Source organism: Anarrhichthys ocellatus, unplaced genomic scaffold (genome assembly GCF_004355925.1).
Source record: "Anarrhichthys ocellatus isolate YVR2014 unplaced genomic scaffold, GSC_Weel_1.0 scaffold32, whole genome shotgun sequence".
Lineage (NCBI taxonomy): Eukaryota > Metazoa > Chordata > Actinopteri > Perciformes > Anarhichadidae > Anarrhichthys > Anarrhichthys ocellatus.
The window spans coordinates 78,654-100,276 of record NW_022280062.1 but is presented as its reverse complement, the minus strand read 5'-3'; the positions used below and the strand labels follow the sequence as shown (position 1 = coordinate 100,276).

Here is a 21,623-nt window from a genome sequence, read left to right as displayed (position 1 = left end):
AGACAGCGAGCATCCTCACTAGCATTTGTTCTGCCAAACCCATCAGCGCAGTGAAAGAATAATCATGAGTTTCAGCTGAAACACGGACTCACATGCAACTCATCATTAAGGTTTGCTGGTGTAATGCAGAACAGTTTATAGTGGATTTATTATAAGTAGAAATGTGGCATCTTTCAAAAAGGTGGTTCTGCTCAGAGATGCAGACGAAAGAAAATACAGTAATACCTCTGCAGCACGTTTAAATGCCTGAGAACATTACACTTAATATTCGTTCAATTACAATTTATTGCAGGACTGTTTCATTATACAACATTAGTTCAGAACTGGCAATTGAGTGCACGATAAGCCTCCTAAAACGTAGTTTACAGTCAGATTAAGGCTCGTCTGTTGCACACGTGAACGAATTCATTAGTTTTAATAAACTGTAGTTCTACTGCAAGAGTGCTATTACGTTATATAAAAGTTTAAAAACACCTGGAGGTTTCTTACGATAGTAATCAAGTCATTTAAATCAAAACACAGCATCAATTTGAGCCATTATTTGTCGAGTAACTGGGCTCGTTAACACAGACCATGCGGTCTGTTTGGCGCTAATGAAGCCACAATGCTAACAACGACGATATGTGCGGAAATAACCGCGACATACAGCCACGAGCACACACATAAACATAAACTGTGACATAAACAAACTAATCTGATACTAAATGTGAACATTTACCGTTAAAGAAGCTGCACGTGCGTTGGTTTCTGCAGCTGCACGTCCGACCTCCTTCACTGGAACAAGGAAGAGAGACTGTTGACGAGGCTGAGGCTCACTTTATGTCTTTACCAAAACCACGTGTTTGCTGTAGGGGGACAGGCAACTTCCGGGTCTGACGCAGTAGGCTAAACAAGAGCCAGTATTATAAAAACACATGTTTACATAAGTTATGAACAGCATATTCTCTTTAATGTATGTATAGTGCATATCATTATTGAAATGAAAGGTTGTTTTTTTACTAAAATGTATCAACAAACATGCAGTTTTTTTAAATACTATTGTGTTATTAAATGCTGATTTATATTGTTGTTCACTATATTCACTGTATTTGGATCCTCCTCCGACCGTCTATTGTGTGTTTTTTGTTTGTTTTGTTTGGTCTATATTGGCAGCTCATTTTTCTTTCTTTCCTTGAAACCAATAACCAGATGTGACAAAAGTGTATCAATGCGTGTGTGAAAATTTGAGTATGAGTTCAATTAATTAATTAAACTTTATACATCAGCTTACAATTGTTATTAACTTATTAACATGTCATCCACCCCTTCACATGAAAACACTTGACTCACTAAACTCACATACTTTTTTTTTAGCAAGTAAATATTGACAGATAGATGTATTTAATAAGATGATTGAATGGCATTTGTTTTGTTTTTTAAACATACTGTTTTAAACTATAAAATGACGTTTCAGCCTGTCTACGGAACACCTATTGGTCCAAAAAGGCGAGAAAGAACTCTCACTTCGCTGCTCAGAGTGGTACAGTTAAAGGAAACGTTGCAACCTGCACCAACGTTAAGTTATTTAATTCAACATTGGACGGTAATTTTGACGACCATGAGAGTCTTGATAGGTATGTACGTTATTTCATTATCATGTGTATATGTTTTGAATATCGCTTCAGAAAGGTCAATGTGACATAACGCTAACTGCTAGCTAATGTTAGCAATGCAGACATTGAGCATAGACTACAGACAAAGAGTAACTTACCAAGTTATCTATGTGTTCATTATGTTCGTCCAGACAATGACGGTTAAAGAAGCGTGCCAGCTATATGAATACACATTGAAAACTGTCATTGTGTTTTGTTTTTTTATTGTTATCTAAAGCTAAGTTTGCAGAAGTCCTGTTTTGTAAGCATGTATAGTACGCATTCACAGTCCGCACCATTCTGACTCTTTGAGACAATGATACACTGATTGCATCCGTTACATTGTGTATTGATACATGAATATGCAGCTCAATCAATAATACATATTAGCAGAAAAATAGTGCAAATTTCACCTAAACTGTCTTTTCTCTCACCCACATGTATTATAGCTGGTAAATGATTATGGATTCTGTGTGCATCTTTGGTTCGTCTGTTATTATGAGCATTTCTCTACTTTGTCTAACTTGCAGGAGGAGGATCTGGCTTCGTGGGCCGTGAGCTGACTCGCCTGCTCAAACACAAAGGTCACGAGGTGACGGTGATATCTCGCCAGCCTGGTCCAGGGAAGATCACATGGGTATGACCTCAGGATGAAATCAGAATTGTAGTGAAACAGTTGGGACCAATGTCATTTCTCACCAGGGCACTCCTGATCCATAACAGCATTTATTTGGTTGAATGTCTGTTGAATCATTTTCATTTCCCCTTTTTACTGTATTGCAGATCACTGTAATTTTCTCTAAATACAGAGTCATTTAGAAACTTATTTTCCTCTCTGCTTCTGCAGGGGGAGGTGGAGTCTCATGGCCTCCCACCATGCGAGGGTGCCGTCAACTTGGCAGGAGAGAATCTAATGAACCCACTACGATGGTGAGCAATACATAAACAGACCCTACAAATACAATGCATACACTTTGACTTTGAATTTCTTTATTTAAAATGCATGTGACCTCTTGTCAAGATTGACTAAAAACAAATAAAATGGGTACGTAATAATGCAGTTTCTGTGGGTTTGTTTCCAGCTGGTTTAATGTAGCTTAATCTCCACCTGGTCTATTTTATTTGTGGTTTCAGGTGGAATGAAAGCTATAAAAAGGATCTGTTCTCCAGTCGCATCGACACAACAAAATCTATGGCTCAAGCCATTGCTGCCTCCTCCAGTCCTCCTCACTCCTGGGTCCTGGTATCAGGAGTAGGTGAGTCTCTGCCTAATAATAAAACCTCAGAATTAAACTTCAGACCAGACTAAGTCACAGATGGTATAGACATTCATTGTTTGCTTTTTGACCCGCAGCTTGTTACAAGCCCAGTCTGACAGCTGAGTACACAGAAGACAGTGAATGGACTCCGTTTGACGTTCTCTCCAAACTTGTGAAAGAGTGGGAGGCCTCGGCACTTCTTCCTGAGACTGTGACAAAAAACACCAAACAAGTTGTCATCAGGTCTGGTACGTAAAACCCCATATTTCACTTAGAAAATCCTGTTAATACTTTTGTCTTTCTTCTAAATCAGACATTTATTTTAGTACACATTTACTTGCAGGGTAACGGGTGGTCAGTGTAAGTGTAACTCCTCTTTATAGTAGTTCTACTCACTAAAGAGTTTAACTTAACTTTACCGAACTAAATCTTGCCCGGTGCCATCTTAAACATTGATTCTTCACTTTCAATATATACACTATTCTGATTCTGATTCCTCCCTCCCTCCCTCCACCAGGGGCAGTATTGGGCCGCGATGGTGGTGCCATGAAGCAAATGCTGCTCCCCTTCTGGCTCGGCCTCGGGGGCACTCTGGGGTCAGGAAGACAGCCGTTTCCCTGGATCCACGTCTCCGACCTGGCAGGAATCATTGCCCACGCCCTGGAGCCCCCTGCTGCCACCCCCTCGTCTTCGCCGCAAGTCTTCAACGGGGTCGCCCCGACACTGAACACCAACCTCGAGTTCACTAAAGAACTGGGCCGGGTCCTGAGGAGGCCCACCATTTTCCCCGTGCCCGGCTTCGTCATGAACACCGTTATGGGCTCTGAGAGGGCCGTGGTGCTCATGCAGGGCCAGAAAGTCCTACCAAAGAGGACTCAAGAAGCCGGATTTGAGTACAAGTATCCGGACTTGAACTCAGCCCTGAAAGAGATCGTTGGGACCTAACAGATGTTGACAGAATGTGTGCTGACGTAAGATTTTCTGTAATTGTGTGTTCATATTTGCTGGATTAGAAGATTTTGAACAAATACGAAAGCTCAAATCAATCGTTGAACAAGAACTTCAGATCACAAATGGGTCTGAGGACTGCCTGGAAAGTGTTTTTCATATCACATAAGACCAGAGTATGAATCAGGAGAGTTTCTTCATGCTCGGCATCGACTCAAAAGACAAATACAGGTGTGATGAATCCCTGCGTACATTCAGGGCACACTGGGATCAGATTGTTCAGGTGCTGAAGGACTACATGTAGACAAAACACCACCACTCTGATGTGTGTGTGTGTGAGAACTGCAGTCTGGATAAACTGGGCAAACTAACGATTAATATCTTTATTGATTAATCGTTTAGTCTACACATCAGTTCCTACATAATCACATTCATTTAAGGTTTACGCAATAGACAGTGACCGTAATGATCAGTGGTGCTTTTGGACTTTGGAGTTCTTTCATTAAAGGGATATTTATGAACTTTAACCTGAAGTATGGAAACACAGGAGGAAATGTCTTATTCTCCATGTTGTGACTTTTTAAATATCACATTTCTGTCATACTTGTTACAAGAAATGGACTTTGATCTGTTGAAGGTGGTGCACAATAAAGCTGGGTGAAGAACTTATGTTGTGACTTTTTATTGGAGTAATCAGAATTTGTAACATTAGTCGGTAATTTAACAATTCCAGTGAGGAAACGCAGATGTTCTGTTCAACAAAAACAACGATGAGTCCTCGGCAGGCAGCCTTTTTTCATCATTCATAAGTCTACAGAAAAATGTCTCTTAGTCGCTGAATCATCACTCTGAATCACTCTAGGTGTCGACATCGACTCCCTGAATGATTGGCAGTTGATCTCCCCAGTCGCTGCTCCGGGCACAGCGGTACACATCTCTAAAGAAAATGAAACACATTTCAGTCAAATTGAGAGGCGCTGTCATCAGAGACATTAGACAATGAGCTCAATTCAGTGTCCAATAAAAGCAGCTTACCAATTTCATGACTACAAGGACTGGCTATCAATAATATTAGTGTAAACTCAGGTACTAAATCAAACCCAAATTAAATCAATACCCAGTTCTAATGGCCACCAACATAAGAATATTCATTTGTTTCTTTTGACAGTTTTTCTATTTATGTACATTAATCTGATAATACCTCTAATAATAAAAAATACTGCACATGACACACCTGCCATATGCTGCTGCCGCGTACATTTCTCATTCAGTCCCTTAGCGCTCTTGAACCACATTTTTCTGGACAAATCAAACCAGTATATGTGTGTGTGTGTGTGTGATGCAGCGGAACTTTTACCGGCTGTGTTTCCGTGCCGTCACCACCAGGTGTTGTAGTTGTCCATCGGGGCAGCACATTCGACAGTGGATGTGTCTTGTTCTGCGCTGCACAGGTGCGGTCAGCCTGGCCCAGTCCACGCCTTCTGCTTCTGCCTCCGATGGTTCTGTCCGAGTCAGAATCAGGTAGCTGAACTTCTCTGCCTGCCGGTCGTGGTGCTGAAAATAAATATTTTAATAAATAAGTGGTCTCTAGCTATGATTTGCTGCCTGTTTTGCATCAATACAATTTTCTTTGATTTGTTTACACTTTTGCTTCCTTTTGTTAGTAACTGGTGTAACACAATTGTGGTTCATCCTGTAATTACTTCCTGCTATTAGTTTGTTTTACACAGGAAAGTCAGCATGAGCAGTAATGATACTGTGGCTTTACACCAGGGTGTTTCAAAGTCTGACACCGGGACTAGATCGAGACGTGGGCTTCTTACCCCCGGGAGAGACAGAGGGTGGTACATCTGCTGGAAGTTGCAGGGTGTGATGGGTTCAAGGGTCATCTTAGGACATGCCCGTTCATGAGGACACTGGAGAAAGAAAAGCAATAGAGAGAAGAAGACTGTGACACAGCTGGTTGAAAGTAGAATATCTTAAACCAGCTGGGATTCAAACGTACCGGAGCGAACACTGACGCTGGTCTGGTGTCATGGACAGTCTTCTCTTGTTTCTGGAGAAACAGAACTGCAAGTCATCAGTCTGCTTCCATTAACTCTGTCAAATAATTTACACAACAGCACCAAACACAATCCCCCCCCCATCTTATCTGCTGTATTTGAATACCTTTAATACAGTGTCTCTGGCCTCCATAAGCATCCGATGGCCTTCTTTAGTCCCATTTTCCACCAGAACCTACAAAAGTCAAAAGTCATTAAATAAGAGAGGACTTCTAGGTACAAGACAAGTTGCAATACACAACATGTCTCAGATCTAGTATAGAGTCACTAAAGGTGCAAGGACAACAGAATTAATAAAAAGTGCACATCAGTGATGTTTTGTCCGTTCAACCAACCAGGTACGAGCTTGTCTTCCTCCACAGAGTCAACACCGCCTCTTCTCGGTCCTTCACATTGAGAAGCTCCGACAGGGTGAAGGCTGCGGCCACCAAGTCAAACTGCACCTGGAAGGAGAAACACCGGACTGTCAGGGCGCCTCGTCCTTGAGTCTTAAGTGACGTCGCTCCACAGATACAAAAACGTTCCAAGAACAAATAAATGTAAAAGAGGGAACCCCAACCTCCTCATTCGCTTATTATATCTTCTGTTCCATGGGCTTACTGTAGTGCTTCTGCACTACATTTCCCAGAGATCACTTTTCACTACAACTGTGCTCTCAAAGTCCTGAATTAACTACCTGCTTCCACTTCTATTTATTGAAAAATAAATATTTAAAATGCTTTTAAAAGCATAACAAAGTGAGGGTGTGAGGATTTGTGTCAACAAAGATTATTATTGCTTTTTGAAGAACAATGCATGTAGGTAATACTGATTGTAGTCAAACTATTCATAATGTGGTCGTTGAGAAAGAAAATCTTTCTTTTTTTGTTGCATATACAGCAAGAATCTGATTTGTTTGGAATTAAAAATTGAAGGCTGGAATATATATATTTATATTTTAAGGAACTGTTGAACTTAACTGAACATAGAAAGTGTTTTTCTTTGGTGCTGGAATAAAAACACAAAAGTTTTTACCTTAGGAGAGACAGGGAGGAACTGTCTGAAATAGACTTGTTTGATGTGAGGTTCAGCTCTTTCGTCATCACCTGCTCAACATGAAAAATCAAACACTTAGATTCTCGGATCAATTATTTTACCCAAATAAAATGTTACAAAGCAAATACAAAGTTTTTTTTGTGTTCACCTTTAAGAAGTCGCTCTGCCAGGATGTTCATTGGCCCGGAGCTGTCCACACACACCATCTCCTTCAGAGTGTCGCCCCAGCACGAGTGTGACGCCCTGTGGGAGAAACACAGAGACTCGGTTCACAGGTCTCGTCATTTACATGAGAACGCTCGTAATGTTGCATCGTTTTTTTTCCACTAACCAGGCAACTGTTCCCAGCCCCGACCCAAAATCCAGGAGAGACTGGGGGGCAAAAGAGGGATCCCTCTTCTTGATCTGTAACGATAAAACAGATATTTAGAAGTCTGACCGCCTAACGCATTCAGGGTCATAATCCTCAGAAATAAGGACATTTATTTTGTTATTTTTTGCATTTTTACCACTATAAGTATAAAAATATATTTATTTTGGTGATCTGGGTGGACTGACTCTTTAAGGGGATATATTCCAGGCAAAACCATTGTTTTTCATGCACTGGTCAACTTTGAGACTTTCAGCTATTTTACTGCCATAACACATCTTTTTCTTTCTTTCAGACTCGTGGAAAGAAAACATCCAAAATACTGTTTATTAATGTTTATTTTATTACTTTGTCTCTTTGCTTCTGTAGATTTTCTCAGATATTCACCAAAAGATGGCATTAGATAATGCTTTAATAACTTGTAATACAAGAAATAACTGTCTTAATGTCGGTAACCAACAGTGGAAGTTTAATATTTTTTCATCAAAATATATGGAATTTCACATTTCATACATTTAAAGGCTGGTTTCTCTAAATGAGTTTATTCTCAGATTCACAAAAAAATAATTGTCTCAATAAGTAATAAACTGTAGAAGTTTCATACTGATATCTATTACTTAAATAGTTGACCCTATTCACCTGCGGTGTCTCCAGTTAACGACATCCGTGGTGTCAGTTAGTCTGTGATCTTTGTTCATTACCTCATTGATAGCTCTCCTCACTGCTGCGTAGCCCCCAGCCAGCCGAGCCGCCATGTAGACCACACCTAGCTCTTCATCGTACCTGAAACACAGAGAGTGAGCTGTATAGAAACTCATCCATACCAGTTACTGTACAAGCTCCAAAATCTGACCGCAGACAGGGCTCCACTTCTGCCTTTGTTCAGAGCCTGGTATATTAACACAAGACTTTTGACATTTTAGTGTCAATATGAAAACTCATATGTAAATGAGTTGCCAAGTCATTTACGTTTGTAAAAGCTTTAAAACTTTAAATATTGGTCGCTCTGGTTCAAATCAGACTTGTGTTAAGTTTGGTAAAAGATGCCTTTTCTCCATTAGACAGCAGTTACATTAATTGAGATTATTGCTAAACACACATGTCATTTAAATATATATTTCTGTCAAAGAACGTGGAGATAAAAGCAAGTGTTTACTTCATGGTAGTCCAGTGATACGTAGTTTTTCTGAGCTCTGAAAACACTTTCTTCCTGATGCGGTCTCCAAGCAATTGTTCATCCATTTCTGCAATATAAAGCACATTTGTCTCAGCAGTTATTTTACCATTATATTATATATATTTTTAATCTATTTGTCACCCACCTCCTCTCGTCTCCATCGCTTTCTCCCAAAGTTCTTTCTCCAGACTCACAGCTTTCTGCCTCAGAGTCGAATCCTCGACGGCTCTCTTTCTGCTCCACAGGAAGTTCGTGAGGCTCCGGGAGCGGTCGGTCAGCCGAGTCACCTGAGCTCCTACAGGTGGACAGATTGGAGAGTGGCGCAGTGAGGTGACAGAAACATTTCGTACATCAACTGAAAGCTACGTTCATGATTTAACCTACTGTGAATAATCGACCGTGCAGCCGTCTGCAGTTCGTCAGGTAGGCGCAGAGTCTTCAGGTTGGTCACACCTGGATGCTTCCTGTGTGGTTCTCCTTTTAGGAAATCTACCTGGGACTGTGGGTGTGCCGCTGCACTCATCCCCTGAGGATGAGAAACAAAAACTTCTCTTTACCACCACTTTAAGCTGTAGTGACTTAACGGTAACCTCCCTGCTTTTTTATTTCTGACATTTCACAATCTGAACAAGTATTATAAATAAGTAAATAAGTAAATAAGTCATAAAACAGTATAGAATATTAAATAATTAAAACAAATCCACAATAACTAAAATATTATACAGACAGAATAATTGTAGTATTGCACAGTATTTATATTGCACAGATTGTAAGTGTTAGTGTTGTGTGGTCTACTGGGAGCAGAGCTGGTTGTGCAGATAGATAAATTAACTCTATTTATTTATCTCAGTCCTGCTTTAATCAGCCTCTCTGTCTGACCTCCATAGTAAAGATGCTGCGTTCAATGACCCTCAAGAGCGTCACTCACCCGGCTCAGTATCTTCACGACCACCGCCCTCTGACAGAGGACACCATAGCTCCGTGAAGCCATATCTTCAGAGCCTGAACCGGCGACTTTTTGCGTTTAAATGGCTTTAATTTTAACATTCATCCACATTTCTTGACGAGCACGGAGGCACGCTGAGGATCTTCTCACAAGTCCATCAACAAAATAATTCCGACTATCGTTAACGCGGAACCTTTGGTCCCAAAGTTCTGTTCCACGTGGGGAGGTTTTTATACAGGAGCACTCACTCTGCCCTTTTGTCTTCTTACTTACTTCTAAAAATATATATTAACTTTAGCATTGCGTGAACAATTAAAGTTAAGGTTAATTCTTTACTATTTTTGTTATTTTGGTAACAAACGGTAACGGGTTTTTGACAAGGGTGTTGCGTAGAGCGCATGCGTCAAAGTCACGATAGGCTTTTGTTTTAACCGCGGAGTGATTGTTCTTCATGGTTAAACGATCTTTTGCGGCACATCCCCCGGCAAGGAAACAGTGGCGGGTAAAGTTTTTCTTTCCTCCCCATCTTTGTTATCCTTTTTATTATTGCACACATACTTACTGCTATAAGTTCATCTTCACAAACCAACCATGAGGCGCACAAGAAGTTCGACAAATAAAAGTCAGAGTGCACAAGAAACTAAAGAAGAAGAAGCCCTGTCCAAAACAGGTTGGTGCCTGTTAGCCGTTTGGAAGCTAACGTTAGCTGCTGTATTGACGTCATGTTGGGGACATGTCTGGGCAGAGGAGAGCAGGGAAATAAATGTTAATCTATGTATCTACGGTCCATGCAGGCTTTACTGTTTTAGCTCAGGGTGGCTTCTTTACCTGTTAAGAGTTGAGCATGTTAGTAAAAACCTGTTAATGTCAGCCACTGTCAACCACCATACCACAAAGCTAATCCTGCAATAAACCATATAATGTAATATAATAATACATAATATAATCTTATCAAGTGTCGTTTTAGAGGGATGGTGATTGAACTTTGTCGTCATTTTGGAGGCTGGAGTTTGTGGTGCAGTTGAATCAGCTGATTCACTGATATGTATTTGTCCAACATATTAGAATATCAGGTCATGCCTTTCAGTCAATGCATCTCACACATACAACACTTAGGTGGTAAGTAAAATGATTAAACTGTTGCTTATAATAGTTGTTTAAAGGGACAAACGTTACTCAATCAGACTAATATCAGTCAGTACTTTGAGAAGAGGATAGCAGACCGTATTTGTTTGGCAATATATTTGTGCTCCTATTAAAATTATGATGATGTGTGTGTGTCAGTGTGGCAGTGGAAAGGAGATGAAGGACAGTGGGAACCATACTCGGCTGCAGACTGCGCCTTGTTGGACTCGGCCGTCTCTTCGGGAAACACGTCTGCCACTCTGTCTCTGGGCTCTGGGACGAGCTACGAGGTCGACCTGAAGAAGATGCTCCAGATTAATCCCGTCACCAAGTACAAGAGGAAGATTCGCTCTCAGACTGTAAAACCAGGTATGTGAGAGTTAAGTCATATCTGTCTGGAAGGTTCTGCCCGAGCGTTGTTTTATTTTACAATTGTTGTCATTTAATTCCTGTCATCCCCTGATTTTTGCTATCAATGTGTATTATTTAGCATTTAATCAATAACTTTGTCATGTTGGTTTTTCAGTGTCTTATAGTGTCCAACAAACACACTATTTCACATTTCCTTAACTGCTTTTTTACAAATTTTTCACTACTTAAAACTAAGGAAAACTCTTTATGCTGTAGTAATAGTAGTAGTAGTAGACATATTCTATAAACTTTACATTTTTCTTTATATATTTGCACATTTAGAAATCTAAATTACTGAAGGTATTTCAAATGTTTCTTCTGTTGCCTTGTTTTGTTCAGAAAGTTTGAACGAGGCCGGTGAGCTAGAAGCTCAAAATGAGAGGCCAGTTGAACTTAAAGAGGAAGAGGAGGAGATGGAGAAGCAACCTGCAGCGAAGAGGAAGAGAGCGCAGAGCAAGAGTCAGACAAAAACTGAGAAAAAACCCAAAGAAGAAATAAAAAGTGAAGGTAAAGTGGCTTTTATTGTCTTATATGTAATACCGTTAAAATGTGAAATAGGACTTTAAAGTTGCTGAGTAACAATGGAATCATCATCATGTTTATACGTGGTGTTAGCTGTACTTTCACTAATGGTTGATGTCTGATCTTTGGATGTTGAATAGAGGTCGTGAAGACGGTGGTCATGAAGGGAAAAGCTCCGGTGGACTCTGAGTGTAAAGCCAAACTGGGAAAGGTAAAGTGTCTTCTGTCCACACCAGATGTGAAACTCTTGCGGTGTGACAGCTGTGAACGCTGCTCCAGTTACAGTTCCTCTTGTGAGCGTGACACAGTGTGTGGTTTATTATACTGTTAAGTGTCTGGACGTAATTCAGTCAAAACGTTTTAAATGATTGTTGTACCCAGAGCACCTTCTTAGAAATGTACATGTGTGTGCACAGGTCAAGCAAACACTCAATAGATAGTTATTAGCTACAATAATAAAACATTACTGTTGTTATTGATGTTTACTTAAGGAGCTAATGTGCAATGTAGGATTCTCATTTATTAGTTTATTATTTTATTAATTTATTAGTAATTTGTCATTTTTGCTCTTGTGATTTAATGATCTTTATTACGTATATTTTCTTTAATAAATCAGCCAAACTAACACATACAGTTAGAGCTGCAACTGTAAGTCCATTAAAGGACAATAAGTCTGCAGCTATTGTCAGAATTGATTTGTTGTTTCAGAAAAGGAATTAGAAGTTTACATGAACATTATCTTTTTATTTTTCCACTTACAAGATGCAGATCAAATGCAATCACCGTGATTTATGTTCGTAACTGTTCAATTTCTCCTTCAGGCTCATGTTTACAGTGAAGGGAACGATGTTTACGACATGATGCTCAATCAGGTAAAACATGTTATTGCACCAAAACTTGAAAAACATTCTAATCCAGATTGTTCACCGGGGTTTCAGGCACTGATGGTTTTAGAATAATGTTTATTTGCGTTGTGTGACTGTAATAATTCAGCCCCTTTTCGGTTTCTTGATGATATCTGAAACAGACCAACACTGTAAAATGTATTTCATTTTGATTTGTGTGAACGTGAACAGATTTTTAGGCTTCCAGCAAACACTCTCTCTTATTTTTCAGACAAATCTTCAGTGTAACAACAACAAATACTACCTGCTCCAGCTGCTGGAAGACGACGGCTCCAGGGCGTACAGTGTGTGGTTGCGATGGGGCCGAGGTGAGTTTATGTGCCCGTGATTCTTCATGCTTGAATGTTTGTATTTACGCAGGACATTCAACACAAGCCTGTAGTTTCAAACTGGTTAAATATATTTTGGTGGTTTCTTTATTGTTTCTTTTAGTGGGAAAAGTGGGTCAGAGCAGTCTGACAGCCTGTGGTGGAGACCTGCTGAAAGCCAAAGATTTCTTCAAGAAAAAGTGAGATTGTGCTGTTTAAAGAATATTTTTCAGATGTCGGACATTGATGTGAGTTTAGTAAAATTCTGAAACTTGTTTGTTTTGCAACAGGTTTTTAGAGAAGACCAAGAATGAGTGGGAACACCGAGCGAGTTTTGAGAAAGTAGCTGGAAAATATGACATGGTGTTCATGGACTACAGCGCGAACAATAAGGCAAAAGAACCAACAACTCATTCATCTATTCAATATCTTCGATCATTTTGTATAATTGATACATTTCACTGTTTCCAGGAGGAGAACCTGACCACTGTGGACGCTGCACCCAAGAAGAAGACCTCCAAGCTGGATGTGAAGATCCAGTCGCTCCTGGAGCTAATCTGTGACATCAAAGCCATGGAGGAGTGTGTGCTGGAGATGAAGTTTGACACTCGGAAAGCTCCTCTGGGTCGGTCCCTTTCTACTAATCATATGCCTAGAATTTAACTTAACCATATACAGTACATATACCATTTTAAGATATTCAAGTTCCTACTTTTTGATCCAAAGATACATAAAATAGTCTTAATTCTAGCTCCAGTTACTTGACTATGTGAGCAGATACCACCAGGAACAAACAAGTGTTTTCATTGTTGTGTTTCATATATTTAAAATTCAGTATTTGTCCTCCTACCTGCAGGCAAGCTGACCACGGAGCAGATCCGTGCAGGCTACATCGCGCTGAAGAAAATCGAGGATTGTTTGAAGAAGAAGAGCAACAGTCCTGAGCTGCTGGAAGCATGCAACCAGTTCTACACCCGCATCCCTCACGACTTTGGGTAGAGAAACTGTGGCGGAGCAGGCAGAGAGTTGCACTGATGCTGTTGAGAGATGTGATGTCTGAATGATTTCACATTGATCTCTGTGTTCATGTAACTAAAAGGTGTATTTCTCCAGGATGAAAACTCCGCCAATTATCCGTACAGAAGATGAGCTTAAGGAGAAAATTTCACTTTTGGAGGTAAAGGGGAGAGATTCTATAATAATCAACGTGGTCTGTTTATGTCTTCACTCAAGTATACTGTATTATCTATGTATATTTTTTGGTCTCATTTCTTTCTTTAGGCTCTGAGTGAGATTCAGATAGCAGTGAAAATGGTTCAGTCCAGTGGAGAGGGTGACGAACATCCTCTGGACAGACAGTACTGCTCCCTCCAGTGTCAAATGCAGCCTCTGGACTCCAGCAGCCACGAGTACACGGTCAGCGTTTTACCACTCAGAACTGTTCCAGGTCATGGTTTATCAGCCGGGACGAATACACTGCCGTTAACCTAACGGATGCAAGATTCACGTGCTTTTATTATTCAACCAAGTCGATGAAATTGTGTCGTAACAGTCAAAGCAGAAAAGCCAGCACTGACGGGTTGAAAGTCAGTCAGGATTTTCAAAGCACTCCCTTGTAATCGTTCCTCTTTTCTGTGTAAAGGTGGTAGAAAAGTATCTACATTCCACTCACGCCTCCACACATAGTGACTACACCATGTCGGTCCTTGACATCTTCTCAGTGGACAGAGAATGTGAGAGGAACAACTTCCTCTCACAGATGCACAACAGGTAAAACACACCATTACTGGCTCTTGTTGCCTCAGATTGTCGTCCCGAATCTGCATCGTTACAAAGTTCCTTTTCGTAAAGACCGCTATGTGCGTCTGTCTGTCTACCAGGACTCTGCTGTGGCACGGTTCCCGGCTGTCTAACTGGGTCGGCATCCTCAGCCAGGGGCTCCGAGTGGCCCCACCTGAAGCCCCCGTCACTGGTTACATGGTACAGTAGGATGGATGCACAGAAAATATACATGCATGTACTGTTTGTCTGTCTCAAACAGAGCATTTTGGACTTAAACGATCTATTAACTGTTCCATATTTCTTTATTCCAGTGATAATGATTCTCTCTTTCTTCTAGTTTGGTAAAGGTATCTACTTTGCTGACATGTCATCAAAGAGCGCCAACTACTGCTTTGCCACTCAGAACAACCACGTGGGACTGCTGCTGCTGAGTGAGGTGAGTTGATTCGTGCACGTCTCACCCTGTAGTTAGAACAGACACAGGGCAACAGATTCGAATGAAGGGAGACGACTGGTAGTGACAATAACTTCGACATGATTTGTCACATCCGTGCGTCTGTGTGTGGTTGCAGGTCGCTCTGGGAGACTGTAACGAGCTGCTGGACGCCGACTACGAGGCCAACAACCTGCCGGCTGGAAAACACAGCACCAAGGGCCTGGGACAGACCGGACCCAACCCCAAAAACGCTGTCAATCTGTTAGTCCCTCTCATTGCACTGACACGTGTCATACAGGACGCGTTTCATACAGGAAAAACACTGGTTTAAGTGTGCTTTCTGCTGCACATCACAAATCATGACAATATGGAAAGAATGCTGGTTGATGAGCACAGTGAATATAATTATAATCTAATAAATACCAATTAAATAATGCTCAAGAATACAAATATGAACAAATATTACAAGAAGTTGCTCATAATGAATGGCTTTAAACACTTCTTTCTTTACCTGGGACCTACTAGATCTACTTAATCTACTAGAATCATTTAATTTATTATATGTTCCTGTTTGTAAATGGTTAAATAATTGGGTAATTTAAGGATGTTTTACTATCAACTTCACAAATGAATACACACACTTCAAAGTGTCCTGTTTCTATCCTGTGCAGCCATCAGTGTGTCTTCACAACAAGACATCCTTTAGAGTTCTACATTAAGCCCAGAGACTCCAGTATCCTCTCAGTGCTTCGCTAGACTACGTAAACTGTTTATTTAATCTATGCAGGACTATTTGTTTACGGTCATTTTCAAGCACTTCATAGAAATGTCTGGTGGTTTTGCTCAGAAATATGAAGTAAAACCAGCAAAATGAAAGTCAAAGTACTGAGTGCTGAACTCAGCAGTGACTTGAACACTAATGGACCAACCACATGGCAACAACTGGTTTCACTTCATCTCTGCAAGATGATTTTCATGTTGTGCTGAAACTAGTAACTGAGAGAAGAAACAAAAACACAATTTGTACTTAATGTGTCCTTAAAGACATGCACATTTTCATTATTCCCCTCTCTCTCCCTCTCTTTCTTAGCGATGGTGTGACGGTGCCCATGGGACCGGCGGTGAAGACAGGTGTGGGTAAAAACAGCTGTTACTCCCTCCTGTACAACGAGTTCATCGTTTACAACCCGGCCCAGACCCGCATGAGGTACCTGCTGCGGATCAAGTTCAACTACTCTTCACTGTGGTGAGACACAGTGTGGACGCACGAAATCTGGTGATTTCTGGGTGCTTTTCTCCCCACAAAGCAGGGACGGTGTACGACTTAAATCATTCTTCCTGTACAGTTAGATTCTGGTTCTTGGGGGGAAAGGATGTGAAGCCTGAACACACTTCTGTCACTGGGGGGGCGAACAGGAAGGTTTGCTTCCTCAGTGATGTACAGCTGCAGCAAAAATATGTCATATGAATATGTATGTCTTTGGGTTTTTCATGTTGTTCAAAGAAAGCTTCGCTGGCATTTTTCACCGTTTTCTGACAAAACCATTAAACGTTTATGCAGCTCACTCAATTAAAATGAGAACGCCAACAAAACTACATTTTTCTACAGTGTTTGTTTTTGTTAATATTCAATGCTGCGTCTTCTTGAGTCATAAAATGACATTGGACTCTGTCAATTACTTTCTGAATATTGTTCGGTTTGTTCAATGAACTTTGGTGAAGATGGATCCATGTGAAAATCTGCTCAAAATGTTGTTCATGCTGCTTTATCTCACATTCATCTTCATATCAACGTGAGCTGTATAGTGTTCATTTTGGTCTCTGCTTTGGTTCTGTATGAAAGACGAATGGCCTCGTGGATCTTGTGGATTATCAGCGTCTGACTTTTAATCTCACAACGTAACGATTTAGAAGTTCTTCATGCAGGTTTAACTTGAGCATTTCTACTGAATGATAACCTAAATGCTATTGAATGTGCCGAAAAAACAGAAATGTAATGCTTTCATTTGTTTCTATAATTGTAGGGGAACATGCACCGCAAAACAACAAATACAGTACAACCATTTTCATGTCGCAGTAGGAAAAAAAACACAGAAAATCATTTATTTTCAGTTAATACAGGAGTTATAGTATATACATGATTATAATAACAAAGACATTTTCATCGTGGTTACAGTTTGGAGTGTCAGTCTGTCTGTGTGTGTAAATGTGTTTTAGTTTCATCTCCTCCCCAGCAGGCGGAGGAAGATGAGGACGATGTCCAGGTAGATATTAAGAGCAGCGTTGATGTATTCCTCTGGATCCAGACGGTAGCTCATCATCCCCATCATCTGCTGACAGTCCATCAGGAACTGAGGGGAGGAAGAGTTAGGACAGGGTGAGAGAGTACCACCAGATAACGATTAGGAATTAATGACATATTTTATAATAGAAGACATGTCACAGTAGGAAATAATAAAACGAATAATGGTTGAATTCCAATTAGCTTCTCCGGTTTCAGGATGAGGAAGTTTGTCGGTTGCGGTTTATAAAGACATTCACAGTTGTCCCTTCCTCCCATCGTAATATAATATGGCAAACAAGTTGTCTTTTCCTGGTTTTAAAGGCTTTATTAAACTAAAGTGATGTATTTTCTTGTAGTTCCAGCTTTGCTATTATTTGCCTTAACCTACTTAGTCATTATATCCACATAAGTGATGATTATTTATCAATAATCTCAATGAAAATATGTTTTATAAGCATTACTAGTCAACCCTACAATATCGTCTTAATATTGATATCAAGGTATTTGGATAAAAATATCGTGATTTTCCTTCAGCCCTCGTTAATGAAAGTTAACCCCAGATTCACTCTTGTTATAGAATGAGCTTCGTCTGTTTTAATTTCTCTTTATATTTGCGTATTTTCAGCGCTGTGTCGGCCATTTTTGTAGTTTTGCCTTGGATGTGTGCTTACGTCTTGGGCACCTGATTGGATCGTTGGTTATAGAGGTTGACGTTTGTGGTGGTCCCTTTGGTACATCCCCTTGAATAGTAGTGTTAATATCATATATACATATATATACGTATATATATATATATACATACATATATACATATGTATATATATATGTATACACACGTTGTTATATATAGGCCTACCAGTGAATACAGCAGAGCACCCAGACATCAGACGTCATCAGTGATGAAGGAGTAGAATGTGCATGAAGCCAAACATGATCATGTCCACCGTCAGATTCAGCAGAACACCGTACCAAATAGTGAAATCATGAGTCTGCAAAGAATGCAGAGACATTAGTACATTCTGTACTTTCATTCAGACATTCTTTGTATTCTTAATTGCACACCAGCCCGATAGCACAACCTTCAGAGTATATCACCCTTCAGTCAATCTTTTCAGTATTTTCTCCATTCATAGATTTTAGTTTTTGTGCAAATAAATAGTGTAAAATGTCCTCCTCTGTCGCCCAGAGCCCGATGTGACATCTTAAAATGTCTTGTTTTGGTTGACCAGCAGTCTAAACCCAAACAGATAATAACTTTAAAATGATATGAAAAGATGAAACCGAAGAATTATAGATATTCTTTCTTTAAAACACGATCAATGGTCAGCATAGTTGCTGATTAAGCTTCTGTCAAGCGTCTTCATCAATTAATTGACTAATTATTCATTCTGAGTCTTCTGATACTTACAGCGCTTGCAACGCCTATCATTGGATTTTCTTTACAAGAAGCCGTTGAGGGCTATAACTTCAAAACTGATACGTTAGGCAACAGACAAAGTTAGGCAACTGTTCAAAGTAAACACAGATCATGATGTCTGTAGTAGGAAGCATTTAGAAATGCAGCTCTTTGGCTCCGCCTGGTTCGCTGACCTGTGCAGAGAATGGAATGATTGCCACAGAAATGGTCATCGTTGCTCCCAAAGTGATGACGAAATCAGTGGTGTCGTGGAAGGAGGCGATGGTTCCCACCATGTATGACAAGCTCAGGGTGACCACAACCTGTAGGCACAACATGTAATGTATGAACCATCACCCTCAGCTGAGAAGGGTTTTTTTGCTTCACTTTTAACTGCTTCAATCAGGCAGATCCAGATAGTTTATGTCATTCAATAATCAGTCTTTTAGAATTAAGACGTGTTAAGTGCCCACTCGTCTACAAGAAACCTTTATTTTTAATTTTGTTTTAGCAGATACAGGCTTCATGAATACCATCACGAGTATATATAAAGCATATTTGTGTAAGTTTGAAATCCTTGAGCTGTCTGCTGAGGAGGTGTTTATTCAATCTCTACATGAAGGCATGATCACTATACTTGATGTGACGTCTCCTCACTAGGGAGACGGCTGCTCCATGTTCCAGCAGAAAGCTCCTGTCAAGGCATTTGTTAGCTTCAGGGAGTGACAAAGCCCTGTGGGCGTGCACTTCTAAACCCGGCAATGTTTGTGCTCTGCATTGTGTAATTATCGCTCACAATACAGGAAGTCCTCATTTTAAATGTCAATCTCAACGACTTGCATGTGAACACAACTTTAGAGGAAACTGAGGCTTCATTTGATAAAAATGTACCAGTTCCTCAAAGCCCATTTAAATGTAGAGCGGTTTAAATGACTTATCATGACTATTTAAAATATCTTTAATCTACTGGAATATATTTCCTCATGTACCTTTTTGATTAATTAGATTTAATACTAGCAGCTTGACCAAAAATACTTCACTTCCCTGTTGAGGATGTGACTGTGATTCATATCAGGCATTTCCTTTTGAACTACAAAGATATGGTTTCTTTTTACCTCAGGGTTAACTGTCCCTTTAGTTTATTATTGTTTTATTGTGTATTTATAATATAGGTATCTGTGTGATATTAATTTCCCCAATTAGATATTTGGGGTTTTTCGCTCTTGTATTCGTAACCCACCAATCCCATGATGTTCCAGGGGTGACGTCGACTGAAGGACATGGTGAGGGCCGTGGCGACCACGATGAAGATGATCATGGAGCTGAAGTAGGCCCACAGGTTGGTCTGCTCCGCCTCACGTCTGGAGAAGGTGAACACACACACCACGCTGAAGATGAACAGCAGCTGGGAAGTCAGGATGCTGAACACCTGCACAGGGAACGATGAAGAACAAGCACTTAATGAAAATACACAGAGAAAATACTCTGCACAGCATCTGATTTTATAGGTGTATGTAAATGTTTTGGGATAAAACTTAATTTATTTTGACATCCATGATCCGTGACCCTTTATGGATTAAAAAGAAGATTGTACTTGACCACACATTCACTAAAATTATCATTTTATTACAAGAGACTGTTGGATTATTTCACTTTCTCGCTCTACGGAGGCCCTTGTGCTTTAATATGCTCAGCAGTGTTCAGAAAATATTGCAACTATGAATATGTCAATGTAATTATTAGTATTGCACAGGTTTGATTTAAAATCAATCTGAACAAACACATTTTTACTATTTTGCGGCTTCTTTTAACAGGTAATTTGTCTACAAGTAATAAAATCAGGTAATATGATTCATTAAATAAGTCGCGTTAGGTTGGTCGAACAAAAAAAAGAGAGAGAGACACTTGTAAAAGTCATGTAAAAATCTATCCCCCATAATGCATTCTGTTACTATGAGCTTGAAACCAGTGCTGAACCTCTACCTGCTCGCTTAATCGATAGTTTTCACGATTTACATTTTTTGGCTCTGATTTGTGTAAAGCAGTGGTTCCCAACCCCTGAAAACAAAGCAACGTTTATACGAAGACATTTTCTGCAGGTCGCATATGTCAATAATTTTCCTTCTCAGATTGATTTATTTTACGAATTCTTCAGAGGCCTGATAATGATAACTTATCCAATAATTTACAGCAAAAATCAGAGATTAGGGCAAAGTCCAGAAAAGAACAATAATTATTTTGTGTTACAAATATATAATCTTCCTGTTTTGTTATCCTGTAATCCTGTCAATGATCTTGTGCCCTCCCTGAAATCTTTTTCGAGGAAAAGGAAAACGTGGTGTAGGAAAACGTGTCCACAGCGAGTCGTACAAACCTTTCTGACAAACGCTCTTCTCACTGTCTTGTCATCAAAAGAAGATGAGGCTATCGGTGGAGTCGTGTCCGACGAGGCCCTTGGGCAGATGTCCCGGAAAGACTCGTACCCAGTTGTAGGCTGATAGATGCAGGTTGTCTCGATTTCGGATGGAGGGCACATTGCCGGGGCTGCAGAGTAGGGTGGAGGTTGCTGTCCTTCGTAGGAGTATAACGGTGGTGGTGAGGACTCATCATAACCTGGAGCGTCCTGTGTCTCTCTGGATGTGAGATGCTCTGCTGTATCTGACATTCTGGAGGAAGCTGTGGGTCAAACACAGCGGTTCAGGCAAATAACTTCTGTTGTCTGATTGGTGGGATACATTCAGCTGAAGTGAGAAGTTCCTGTTTCACTGAATAATACTGTATTCATTACTCATTAACTTTGGTGTCTGAGCTGAAATGAAATGAATGGTTTCATTCAGTGAAACACTGGAAATTGTTTTATGATCATGTACAGCACACGTGTCAAACTCAAGGCCTGCGGGCCGAATCCGGCCGCCACGTCATGGCCCACGAATCCGCCAGCAAAAAAAAAAAAGTTACAAAAAAAATAAAAGTTCTTTTTTTTTTTTTTTTTTAATTTTGGAAAAAAAAATTAAAGTTAGACTTG

General features: G+C 40.1%; 4 protein-coding genes across 6 annotated transcripts; 2 read left to right on the top strand and 2 right to left on the bottom strand.

Moving 5' to 3' along the window:
* Positions 1 to 1,460: 1,460 nt before the first annotated feature.
* On the top strand, positions 1,461 to 4,507 carry sdr39u1 (short chain dehydrogenase/reductase family 39U, member 1). The gene is made up of 6 exons (XM_031864916.1): positions 1,461 to 1,613; positions 2,162 to 2,268; positions 2,479 to 2,561; positions 2,766 to 2,887; positions 2,986 to 3,138; positions 3,408 to 4,507. The coding sequence occupies exons 1-6, from the start codon at positions 1,598 to 1,600 to the stop codon at positions 3,833 to 3,835; spliced, it is 909 nt and encodes a 302-aa protein (XP_031720776.1). The 5' UTR covers positions 1,461 to 1,597; the 3' UTR covers positions 3,836 to 4,507.
* On the bottom strand, positions 3,830 to 9,572 carry mettl17 (methyltransferase like 17). The gene is made up of 14 exons (XM_031864915.1): positions 9,412 to 9,572; positions 8,868 to 9,009; positions 8,629 to 8,778; positions 8,463 to 8,550; positions 8,008 to 8,089; positions 7,268 to 7,341; positions 7,085 to 7,179; positions 6,916 to 6,986; positions 6,237 to 6,344; positions 6,008 to 6,076; positions 5,844 to 5,894; positions 5,662 to 5,754; positions 5,196 to 5,392; positions 3,830 to 4,775 (listed from the first exon to the last, which is right to left on the bottom strand). The coding sequence occupies exons 1-14, from the start codon at positions 9,472 to 9,474 to the stop codon at positions 4,697 to 4,699; spliced, it is 1,362 nt and encodes a 453-aa protein (XP_031720775.1). The 5' UTR covers positions 9,475 to 9,572; the 3' UTR covers positions 3,830 to 4,696.
* Positions 9,573 to 9,845: 273 nt separating this feature from the next.
* On the top strand, positions 9,846 to 19,418 carry parp2 (poly (ADP-ribose) polymerase 2). Of its 3 annotated transcripts, XM_031865244.1 has the most exons (17): positions 9,911 to 10,099; positions 10,714 to 10,923; positions 11,305 to 11,472; positions 11,628 to 11,698; positions 12,309 to 12,359; positions 12,604 to 12,700; positions 12,825 to 12,900; positions 12,991 to 13,093; positions 13,172 to 13,325; positions 13,557 to 13,695; positions 13,814 to 13,877; positions 13,982 to 14,116; positions 14,343 to 14,470; positions 14,581 to 14,680; positions 14,820 to 14,918; positions 15,055 to 15,179; positions 16,009 to 19,417. In XM_031865244.1, exons 1-17 carry the CDS (start codon positions 10,021 to 10,023, stop codon positions 16,166 to 16,168), a joined length of 1,959 nt encoding a protein of 652 aa, XP_031721104.1. In that variant the 5' UTR covers positions 9,911 to 10,020; the 3' UTR covers positions 16,169 to 19,417. The 3 variants fall into 3 exon arrangements, with proteins under 3 accessions (XP_031721105.1, XP_031721104.1, XP_031721103.1); XM_031865245.1 differs by having other exon boundaries at positions 9,846 to 9,931; positions 12,991 to 13,325; positions 16,009 to 19,418; XM_031865243.1 differs by having other exon boundaries at positions 12,991 to 13,325; positions 16,009 to 19,418.
* LOC116393162 (protein lifeguard 1-like) lies at positions 16,982 to 21,526 on the bottom strand. The gene is made up of 5 exons (XM_031865248.1): positions 20,973 to 21,526; positions 19,839 to 20,027; positions 18,793 to 18,921; positions 18,059 to 18,191; positions 16,982 to 17,269 (listed from the first exon to the last, which is right to left on the bottom strand). The coding sequence occupies exons 1-4, from the start codon at positions 21,261 to 21,263 to the stop codon at positions 18,096 to 18,098; spliced, it is 705 nt and encodes a 234-aa protein (XP_031721108.1). The 5' UTR covers positions 21,264 to 21,526; the 3' UTR covers positions 16,982 to 17,269; positions 18,059 to 18,095.
* Between the last annotated feature and the right edge of the window lie 97 nt (positions 21,527 to 21,623).